Source organism: Acanthopagrus latus, chromosome 23, assembly GCF_904848185.1.
Source record: "Acanthopagrus latus isolate v.2019 chromosome 23, fAcaLat1.1, whole genome shotgun sequence".
Taxonomy (NCBI): Eukaryota; Metazoa; Chordata; class Actinopteri; order Spariformes; family Sparidae; genus Acanthopagrus; species Acanthopagrus latus.
In genome coordinates, this window is record NC_051061.1 from 5,818,579 (window position 1) to 5,830,052 (window position 11,474).

Below are 11,474 nucleotides of genomic sequence, written 5' to 3' on the forward strand. Positions count from 1 at the left end.
AGTAGGAAATGAGTATGGCTGGTCTGGCTCGGGTTAGGTGAACCGATCCGTCAGGTTGCAGAGTAGTTTAAAAATTACGCCACATAATTAAATGTGTCAGGGCTTGGCTGCATGGGTCAAAACTAATTGTGTTCAGTTAAACCTTCAGCGTTACTGTGATCAAAAGTATGTCATCCTTCCAGTGTGGCAGCCTGAACAGCTCATCTTCATACGCCGATGCTTACAAGTTTATAAAACATACATAATAAAAACAAATGATGGACATATTTATGGATGATTAAAATAATGATAATATCGTCCAATTAGATAATGGCTTGTCACGTCTAAGCACACAAGATGAGATGATGGTAAGTCAGCCATTTAGTTTCCATACAGGTGGAAACTGAGTGCTTAATAAAGTTTATTATGTTTTGTCTTTTGTGTTTCATGAAGCTGATAACAGAGCTGCAGCTGTAGCAGGTTCAGAGACCATCTCTGTAAGCAGGTGTGTAGCCAGAAAAATGAAAGATTTTTAGGTGTGGCACGGCGAGCATCATGATGCTGTTTTAAGCCGTCATCGTGTGTTAGTGGAGCATGCATTCAAAAAAAAAAAAAAAAAAAATTGAGGGAGCAAGCAGGCGTGATGCTCACCTGGGAGGAGCTGGGGCAGGTGGATGCTGCTTATTAGGAGGTGAGGGGGGGCGCCGCAAGAGACGAGCAGGAGTGAGAGGAGAGGAGGTGCTGAGGAGCTGGAGGAAAACACACTCGGACTCAGGTTACCTAAACAGTCCCGGACGGTCGCCAAGATGTCGAGGGTGTACAGTTCTGTGAAGATCAACAAGTGAGTTCTGTCACCATTCTCTGTTGAGGGCATGTGTGTGTGTCAGGTTACAGTTTTGGGTTTTTTTTGCTTGTTTTTGGGGGGTTGATGTAAAAAATGGTTTTATGTGTAAAAAATATTTATGACAGGTGAATGAGCAAGACATGCAGCAAAGGGCCACAGGTCAGACTGAAACCTGCAGAAGCTGCAGCGAGGATACAGCCTTGGTGCACAAGGAGCACACTGCTTATGACACATTGCTTGTAGTTTGATGTTACTGTTATTTGTCCCGTCTCCTCTGTATTGCTGTCTTGCACCGGTTGCATGCAGGCATTTGTGTTTGCACAGGAGAAAACTATTTCATTTTCAAAAATGTTCCACGAAAGACTGTTGCCATGTAAAAGCAGCAAATGATTTGACTGTCAAAATATATTCTCTGTGTGTTGAATACCGATATCTTATCTGTCTTTCATTCACTTTTGCCAAAACTAGAGAAGCATGAAGTAAAATGAATGAAAACCTCCCTGAACATGCAGTATAGTCTTGTCCTGTGCAATTTTACATGTACATTTACAGCTGTGTCTTTGGCTAAAAGGTGCATTATCGTCATTAGTTGGAACCTGTGGGTTGTCTGAGTACAAGAGTGAGCTGACTCTTGCCTCAATCAATCATTTTTTTATGACGTTCCACATGGTGATAAATGTGTAGACCTCTACACCGCTCTTTGCAAGGTGTCCATCTCCTGTTGGTGCACAACTTCACCCGAGGGGGACACACTCTGTTAACCATTAGCGCTCATTTACAGTAGACAGGAAGTACTGAGGGACAGGTCACGGCAGGATCTTTCTGCTGCAAGGTTCTGTTTGTGTTCATCAGGATAACAACACCTTAATGTGCCATTTTCAGGTTTATAATTTTATTCTGGGTCACTGCCAGAAAAGGTTCACATGCTTTAATGCTAAAAAAAACAAAAACAAAAACAAAAAAGCAGTTTTGTCACACTGTTCAGTGCAGCGGCACTGTATTCCCCCTTCTGCCTCCTCTGCTCCGACTGGTCAGGTCATACACACACCTGAGCCAGCAGCACTAACAACAACCGAACAGCTGTGCCAAATCAATCGTTACCTTCCAAGTGAGCCCATAGGCAGAAATTATGCAAATGTCCCATGGTGACTGAGTGTTATGCCAGGAAGTCACAGAAATTAAGGCGGGACCACTGACGAGGTGTTCATGAGCAGTGTTTTCTGTGGGAGAGAGGAGCTCCTGTTGGTGTGGACCTTGAGCCTTTTAACCTTCACCCTTAACATGAAAAACCTGTGTAAAACACTGAATGAAAGTTTTTAAAAAGCCAAAAAGCATCACAGGCTTCCTTTAAGCTTAATTAAAAGAATGAGTGGGTCATAATGTAGAATGAGCGGCCTGCAAACAAGGGTCAATAACAGATGATGACAAGCTCTGCTTCAGCGCTGTGTGTTTGTAACGTAGCAATCAGTGATGAGTGGACTCATGTTGGACCTTTGCAGCAGAGATAAGAGGCTGTTGAATTGAAGGAGCAGAGGGAGTGGAGGGAAAGGGACCTCAAATCATATCATATAGTTTCACTGTCTAGTAATATGAAATGGAGCAAATCTTATGCTATTTAATATAAAATTCTTATTTATGATTATTTTCATTAAATGAATATACTTCAAAAGCAGCTCTTTTAATATGTATTTACATTTCAACCCCAGGAGTGGGAAGTGCTGCACTTAAACATGTTGAAGGTACTTTGGTTTTCATGTCGGTTTCACGGGGGAATATTTCACTTTCCTCTCACTTCATTGATCTGAAAGTTTTACGGAAGTAATTTTACGTTTCTGTGTATTTAGCTGTTTATACTTTACTCTTTCCACTTTAATAAAAAGATGAATGCAGGACTTGAGTTCACTGAAGTCAAACATGTCAGTACTTCCTCCATTACTTTACAAACCTGGTCCTATTAAATGCATCGATGCACTCCCAACCCTAAATGTATTGCATATAGGTATTTAAGTACAATGGCAATAACAATCACAATAACAAGAGTATATCTGAAATATCTGGAGTTTGTGATTGTATTGAAGGATTTTGATGGATCTCTTTCTGTTTTTTTTTTTTTTGTTTTTTTTAACCCAGGTTTCAGTCCAGTGACCTGGCTGAGCTGATTTCTCGCATGAAGAGAAATTTTGACCGAGTGGAGAAGACTATCCTGCAATCGGAGGAGCTTCTGGCTGTGGTAAGTTATCTAAACAGCACTAGAGGTGGAGACACAAGGCTTGAAACAGACTCAGATCATGAAAATCAAAACTCATGACTTGACTTAAAGTTGGCAAATGTGCAGCAAGTTTCGGAGCCCATGTTCTTTGCAAAATCTTCAATGTTCTCTCTATGTTTTATTGAATATAGAGTACATCACAGGGAGTAGGTCCTTCCATGTAAATAAAGTGGCAATAAAACATCTTTGGAAAAAAGCACCAGAACTAATGCAAAGTCATTATTTGGCATGTTCAGCACTCAGAGACCTGGAACCATCATAATATGATTTCTAAAATATTTGAGACAGTCAATAACATGAACTTGAATACGTTATTAATCAAGAAACCCTAAACCAAACTTTTTGAATCTCACAAACTCACACACTATGCTATGCTCCTTTGGCCCCTGTATAGGACAAAGAGCGTGATAGGCAGAATATGACCCGGATCCACAAGAGAGCAAATACAAACAACCTGAAGGAGGCTGAGCGGCTGCTGAGGGAACTCTTTGCGGACTTGGAAAAGTCAAAGAAGATGCAGCACCCGCAGGCTCTGGAGATAGAGAGAGAGTGAGTTTATTCTGGAGTGTCACAAATTAACACGCAACGGTGCCAAGGGACGCGCCTAAAACTCGTTATGTTACATGCCATCATGGCATGCCAGCCAGCGAGAGCGTCGTTTACACATTCCCTCTTAATGCTCTCCGCCCGTCTGCTCTCTAGTGACTGAAGTTCTTCTGTGCCTCCTTTTGTCAGTATGAAAAGTCTGCACGATCGTTTGGAGAGGGACTGCGCCATCTTCAGGGACCTGTACAACCAGACGCTAGGTCTGGAGCTGACACAGACAGTTGATGTAAGACCTGTTGTAGAGGTGGATCACCCACAGAGGGCAGGTGTGAAGAAAAACACTTAAACAGAACACTTACTTTGTTTCCCTGGCTACAAGACCACAAAATAGACTTTGATGTAACTCAGAATCATTGTCCTTGCCCTTCCTCAGTCACTGTCCAAAGTTCTCCAGGGGGTCCCAGAGCTGCCGACTTGGCCAGTGAATTAGACAGGATCTACAGAGACCTTGAAGAGTGCGAAGGACAAATCCGGGGAAGACTCAGGGCACCGCTGGACAACCGCAGCCCCACACAGGACCTGGTCAACAGGCTGCAAGAGCTTGAGGTGAACATGAGCAAAATTAGTCATCAGTAATATTATCTAGGTTATAGTCGCATGTCTTTATTTAGTTTTATGTTCTCCTCAACACGTCCATACATTTCCATCTTGATGCGATTACTGACACAGTCTTGATCGACTCTCTCTCCAGAAATCTGCTCAGACTGTCAGAAAACTAGAGTCTGAGAAGGCTGCGGTGCAGAGAGAGATGGGGCCTATTCTGGCTAAGAAATCACTGGAACCCACCGCCTCCAGCCTGCCCCCCAAACTCAGCGCTGTCAACAACAAGATCGATGACATCAGCACCCTCATTGATCTTTATAACAAGAAGTAAGAAGAAGTTATACCTTGTAGCACACTGTAGATGTAAAAACAAAAGCATTCAAAGTAGGGATCTGTGTGATTGGTTGTCTAGTAGATTAAATGTTCCTACCCTCACTATTCAGTTCCTTTTTGTTACCACCACGTGTGTTTCTCTCCTTTTAACCAGAGCCACAGCCTCCATGAACCTGGAAAAGCAGATTCGGTACATGGACAGCATCGTCTCTGGGTCTGAGGAGCAGCTGGCCAAAGATGGAGTCATTATTGATGAGCAGAAGGCCCTTGAGAAACGCAACAGGCAGCTGCAGGTGTCGTGTTTTATAATGCAACCAAAACAGTCAAATATTCAACAATTTCAGGATAGGCTCACATAATTAAGTATGAGGGGATGCCCCAAAGAGATACAAGCCTAAAGTTTTTTTTTTTGTTTTTTGTTTTTACTTTATCTCTGTTCTTTCTCCTAATGCCACTCAGCTAATGCATAAGGAAATCGCCTCAAACTGGGATGAGCTGACGAAACTAGGCAGAGACTTGGACCTGACAGAACAAGCGTGCAGCCACCTGCAGTGCAGTTTCAAAGAATACTGTCCTGACATCCAGCGGCAGGAGGACGAGGTGGAGAGGCTGCACAACCAATACACAACTGTCAAGAATGAGCTCAAGGAAAGGTGAGTCAAAAAATGGATTCAAGCATTGTTGTAATTGTGTAAGGCTGTACGTTTTTTTGAACTTCTCTGATGTCCTGACAAAAATATTTTTTATTTAAATGTCATTAGTGAAGAAGTGGCTTTTTCATATTCTGCTTTAGGCTTGATCTCATAGGGGAAGCAATCACTAAAAATCAAGACTTCCAGACTGCTCTTCAGTCCCTGGATTTCTTCTTGGTCAACTTACCAAATAATGCCATCAGACTTAGTGATGATGTGGAGCAGATCAGAGCCAAGCAGAACTCTCAAATGGTGAGTAAAAGTATTTCTTTACAAACATCACCCTGTCTCCAACTTCTATATAATTGAATGTAACTCAAGTGTGTTTCAACAAAGGCATAAAGCTGCTTTATCTCATCAGCTGTTGTTTTTGGATTGCTTGTCCTGTTTAGCGAGTGGTGGAGGACATCAGGAGTAAATCAAAGGAGTTAGACCGTGTCAGGAGTCTTTCCCATGATCTCCAGAGTGTCTTATATGTGAGTTCAGAGACTGTGATAACTCTTACTTACCATTTGCAACTTGAAGTGTGACTGCACCATTTTTTCACATTAAAATGAGTTTACAGGTCTTAGGGAGTACTACTGCAAATGAGATAAAAGTTGTATAAAGCCTTTTGTGTCTTGTGAGAATACTGTACATGTACTTAATCCTTCAATGTTTAAATATGTTTCCTTTCAGGAGTATGAGGTTAGGTCAAAAAGTTACCATGGCACTCTGAGTGAGGAATATGACGATGATGACGATGAGGACAGGAATGATGAACTAGTCCGATGGAGACGTCAAACAGTGGCTCAGGCTGTTCAGAGAAAGGTGCAGTTGTAGACAACAGCCTAAAGTTAAAAAAAAACAAAAAAAACTCTTCTCTACTTTTCCTCTACAATTTTGTCTCTGTTGTATTTGATTTCCAAACTAATTGTGCCTTCTGCTTCTGATACAGGAGAAAAATCTACTGAACTTTTACTCTGAGGTGTCTGCAGTAAACCACCAGCTTCTCATCCAGCTGGAAACGGCGAGGGACATCAAGGCCAGGGTAAAATATTATGGAATCCAAATCAGATCAATAATAATTTTCACTGATAGTAACAGTAAAGTTGTCAGTTGGTCTGAAGTCACTATTTCTCTCTTGTGTGCTTTGATTCATTCCCAGAATGAAGGAAAAGTCACTCGGGTTTTCATCACTCAGCACCAACAGATCCAGGGGAGGGACCTCGAGGAGAGTGTTAGTCTGAAAACTGAATTAAGTAAGGAGACTTCCAGGCGCTTACGTGCTGAACGTGAGCTGGAAACATACCGCAAGAGGCTTGTAGCTCTGAGGAACAGAAGAGGAGTGGAGAGGGTGGAGGAGAGGGAGGTGGTGGAATACTACCGTGACCCCACGCTGGAGCTGGAACTACAGTCCTTGACAAAACTGATCCAGGATGAAACTTTCAAAAGGTCAAGATTCCATTCAGAGATAGAAGTTTACAAAGAGAAAATAACCAAAGCCCGACTGACCAAAATAGAACCTAAACTAATGATTAAGATTGAGACGCAGTATGAGAGAGATTTTAAACTTGACAAAGAAGCTGCCAGGATTAGGGAGGAGATGCAGAGGATACGACTGGAGCGCCAAACAATAGATACCAAGATGTATCATATGAAAACTGAGCTCACTGTTCTTGCTCAGCAGAAAACCACAATCAGGGAGAGGGTTGTCAGAAAAGAGGTGGTGAAGATTGAAAAAGATCCAGAGATGCTGAATGCTGTTCTCAAGTTCAAGAGTGAGATTGCAACACTGGAATCCCATTGCAAGTCTCTTAACGAGAGCATTTCTAGCACAAGGATCCAGATTAACACACTGGAGAGGGTCATTCCCACCATCCAACCGAGGGAAGTCACCCGAGTGCTGACACAAGTGCAGCAAGATCCAGAAACACTCGAAGAGTCAAAGAAACTACGAATAGCCTTGGAGGAGGAGAGACGTGAATATGCAATCTTGATGGAGGACATGAGAACCCTTCGGCTCCGCTACACTGAAGTGGAGAAGGTAAGCATTAAAGTCGAGGTTAGGGAGATCATCAATGAGGTCTACAGAGTCACCCCTGAGATAGAAGCCGAGCTTGTGCGTCTGCGGAAAGAGCTGCAAGAATGGAGCCGTAAACACACAATTTTGGAAAAGGAAATGAACACAGTGATGACGACTCGGACTACCCTGCGTGCTCAGAAACCCATAGTGGAATACAAGGAGGTGATCCAGGAGGTGGTCAAAGTTCAGAACAGCCCAGAAGTAATCAAGGAATTACAAAGACTAACCAGCGAAGTTTCCCGTCTGCAACGCCACTATAACTCCACCCTAGAGCTGCTGACCACACTCTTTCAAGAGAGAGACACGCTGAAGGTTGAAAAGTCCAAGGTGGAGACCAAGATTGTTGTCAAAGAGCTCGTCAGGTATGAGAATGATCCTCGTCTTGAGAAAGAGGCTGACAGACTTCGGAAGTCTGTGAGAGAAGAGAGTCAGCTACGCCGCAGTGTGGAGGAGTCTCTCGTTGAACTCCGTAACCAATACATTTTTCTTGAAGAGCAGAAGCAGGAGGAGAGGATTGTTGTGCATGAAGTGGTGCGTATTCAGAAAGACCACAAGCAGATCCTGGAGCATGAGAGGTTGAGCAGGACTCTGAATGAGGAAATAACAGCCCGTAGACAGCTTGAAATGGATGTCAGGCAGCTCAGAACCCTGATTCGAGAAAAAGAGACTAGCCTATCTCAGACAGATGTCCATCAGATTAGGATCCAACTAGATTCGGAGCTCAGCCAGATCAAATCTTTCATTTATGAATTTGAAAATAAGCCCATTGAGGAGAAGGTTGTCATCAAAGAGGTCTTCAAAGTGGAGAGGGACCCTGAGCTTGAAAAAGTTATCGCGGGTTTACGCGTTCAGTTGGAGACTGAGGCCACTAATACCAATCATACTGAGAAAGAAATTCGCAACCTGGCGGTCAAGTTGGAGGTCCTGCAAAAGGAGAAGTCTGTTGAGAAGGTCATTTACAGAGAAGTTGTTCATGTAGAGAATGACCCAGCAGTGGAAGCTGAACTGGAACATCTAAGACAGCTAGTAACACAGGAGAGAAATCTTAGGTGTGACCAGGAAGCTAAAATTCAGAACATCACCATCAAAATAACCCATCTGCAGACATCAACGACTGTAATTTCTGAGGAGGAGACTACCAGAAGAGATGCCCTGCAGAGAGAGAGGGACGATCTCCTCAGACAGCTCAAAACACTGGAGTCTCAAAGACAGAACATCACTATAACCTTCCAGCAACAGTCCAAGCTGGTGAGCGAGAGAAAGGAGATTGCACTGCAGAGGAGTCTTGAAACATCCTCTGAAATGCAACGTCTGGAGAGAGAAATCCTCACCGAAAAAGACAAAATACACCAGAGAGATTCACTCATAATTGAGCTGCAGAACAGCATCAAACAAGAAGAACATTCTCACACTCAAACCAGAGAGACAAGTCGTTCCACAAAGATCACCATCATGGATCCAGAAACCGGTAAAGACATGTCTCCCTATGATGCCTACGTGCTTGGCCTAATTGAACGTGACCACTACATCAGGCTGTCAAAGTTGGAGTGCGACTGGGAGGAAATCACTTCAAGTGGTCCAGATGGGGATACAACAATTCTACAGGATCGCAAAAGTGGAAAGCAGTACTCTATCAAAGATGCTCTGAGAGACGGTCGCTTGACCCAACTTGACCTGACGAACTACAAGGAAGGGAATATGCACATTTCTGAGCTGGCCCTCCTTGTTGTGGGGGAAACCAAACAAACCTCAATCTCTACTTTGAGCTCCATGCGATCCTCCCTTAGGTCGTCCTATACCAGCCTCAACACTCACGATAGTGGTAGTTCAAACAACCTCACTGCTTTAACTTGTGAGGAGTATTTCCCCATCTCTGGGATTTTCGACACCACCACTGAAAGCCGCATGTCTGTGAGAAGCGCCCTGACCCGCAAAATCATCGATAACGACACGGCTCTGACACTGCTGGAGGCACAAGCAGCCTCTGGTGGAATCGTTGATCTCAACAAAAAGGATAAAATGTCCATCCATAAGGCAGTCGCGCAAGGTTTAATAGACCAAGGTCACATGTACAAGCTTCTGAACGCCCAGAAGGCCTTCACAGGAGTCGAGGATCCAGTGACCAAAGTGCGCCTTCCAGTGGGGCTGGCAGCACAGAAAGGGTATATTCCTGCAGAAAATGCCAGGAGGTACATGGAGGCGCAGTATCTGATTGGTGGGTTGGTGAACCCCGCTAAAGCAGGCCGCATCACTGTCCAAGAAGCTCTCGCTGGCAATCTAATCGACAGCACAACTGCTGATCAGCTGCTGGATGAGACTTCCCACACAAAAGTGCTGGTGGACCCCATCACTAAAGAGAAGATATCGTACAAGCAGGCGATGGATCGGTGTAAGAGAGACATCAGCACAGGGCTCCTGCTGCTTCCTGCAGCCTCCACTGATACCTCAAACGCCCCGTCATACTCAAACTATCGGTTCAGTTCCACCAATGGCAGATACTAGATATTAAGTTGTACCATGTACCATGTTATATTTGCTGCAGCCACTGGTGTTAGAGGGGGTACGATAAAAGTATCTGGGGCATATAAGGGTAAACACTGATGTGTTCATACACTCAACAGTTACACAGGAAAAATACTTTTCTGGTGAAAGTGTGGGTCTGTTTTTTACTCAGTTGTTTTACTTTTTTTTCTCACTTTGGGGTCTGTTGTGAAAATGAGGGTAATGTTTGCTGTTAAACTGTAAAGTGAAATAAACTCCGCAAGCCATACATACATTTTCCTGCCCAGTCATTTACAATATTATGAGCTGTATCAGAGGAAAACTGCACAAGGTTTGGAGTTTTCACTTGATCATATGATGGGCTTTGTTCTGACCGCTTGTTTTTAGTCAGCTCAGTTAATGGCAATGTCAGTTTCTCACTCAGTCAGTGGCCAATCCACCATTTTTGCCCCAACTGAAATATTTCAACAACTGACATTTAGATTTCGACAACATTTGATACAGACATTTAATGTGCCCAAAGGAATTTTTTTTCCTGACTGGAAATTTGGTATACATATACGGGTATGTTGATGAAGGAGCTCAGTCATCTAGGTCATAGTAAAACTAGGTGTTGCATCGTATGCAGTTCATATATATATATATATATATATATATATATATATATATATATATATATATATATATATATATATATATATATATATATATATATGTATATTAACTTTCATCAGATCCAAATTTGAGTTTGTTCAGTACTTTATGGCCATAGACTGAATCACAATGTTTAGGAGACAAAATCCCTGCATCACACAGTACCTTCAGTTACAACCACTTTTTCATATTGTGATTGCAAAGTAAATACATCTTTTTCATCTAAAAAGCATGTTTGATGCTTTCATATCTGATTGATAACAACACATTTACTAATGCTTGTTTGAAGGGCTAATTGGTTGTCAATGCTGGAGGCACAGTCGCAGTTCAAACATTCATAACGTTTCAGCCACTTTCAGATTTTTGCGATGGTGTGCATGGGGTGGAGTGCTGACAGCCAAAGTGGAGGAGCCAACTGACTGAGTAGGGAAGAGCTTAAAAAATATGACCCCAGCTTGTAGGAAAACTTGTGCTGGTCACTAAAGTGGTTCACTGGAGGCAATCAGACAAAAACCTTTGGCTCGGTGGGTGTTTAAATGACAAGAACAGTGATCAACTGCTCCATTAAATCCCATTAAACTGGGAGCAACATTGCAACATTACACTGTCATTCATTCAAGCCAGAAATATGGGCTGAAATATGTGCCACTAGAAACTGAATTTGAATTGTGTGAACTGAATGTGAAAATATATAGAGAGCTGAATTGTCCAAACTAAGACATTCAGTTTCAAATCATAATATTCAGATCCAGTTTTTTCAATTTGATGATTTAAATTCAACAATACAAATTCAAATTTAACAACACAAATTCAAATTATGTGACTCAAATTCATGTTTTAAATGCAATTATTCAAGTTTAGCAATTCAAATTCAAATATTGATGATTCAAATTGTAGTGGCACGTATTTCAGCACAGAAACTCCAATTAAATACTGAAACGTTCTTCAGAACTTGCCTTTTCTAGTTTACGTTACGGGCCACGGACT

The 11,474-nt window shown here is 42.5% G+C and overlaps 1 protein-coding gene across 1 annotated transcript; it reads left to right on the top strand.

Annotated features, from left to right (window-relative positions):
- Positions 1-424: 424 nt before the first annotated feature.
- Positions 425-10,092, top strand: LOC119014809 (envoplakin-like). The gene is made up of 13 exons (XM_037090289.1): positions 425-820; positions 2,954-3,053; positions 3,487-3,641; positions 3,828-3,964; positions 4,072-4,244; positions 4,390-4,568; positions 4,729-4,867; positions 5,034-5,227; positions 5,368-5,518; positions 5,659-5,742; positions 5,945-6,076; positions 6,204-6,296; positions 6,414-10,092. Exons 1-13 carry the CDS (start codon positions 786-788, stop codon positions 9,831-9,833), a joined length of 4,992 nt encoding a protein of 1,663 aa, XP_036946184.1. The 5' UTR covers positions 425-785; the 3' UTR covers positions 9,834-10,092.
- The last annotated feature ends 1,382 nt before the right edge of the window (positions 10,093-11,474 follow it).

Bases quoted from the DNA above. Each gene is read 5' to 3' on its own strand.
- LOC119014809 (XM_037090289.1), top strand. From the start codon at position 786: ATGTCGAGGGTGTACAGTTCTGTGAAGATCAACAA. The intron at 3,642-3,827 runs GTGAGTTTATTC...TCCTTTTGTCAG, and splicing joins GCTCTGGAGATAGAGAGAGA to TATGAAAAGTCTGCACGATC. The intron at 4,569-4,728 runs GTAAGAAGAAGT...CCTTTTAACCAG, and splicing joins ATTGATCTTTATAACAAGAA to AGCCACAGCCTCCATGAACC.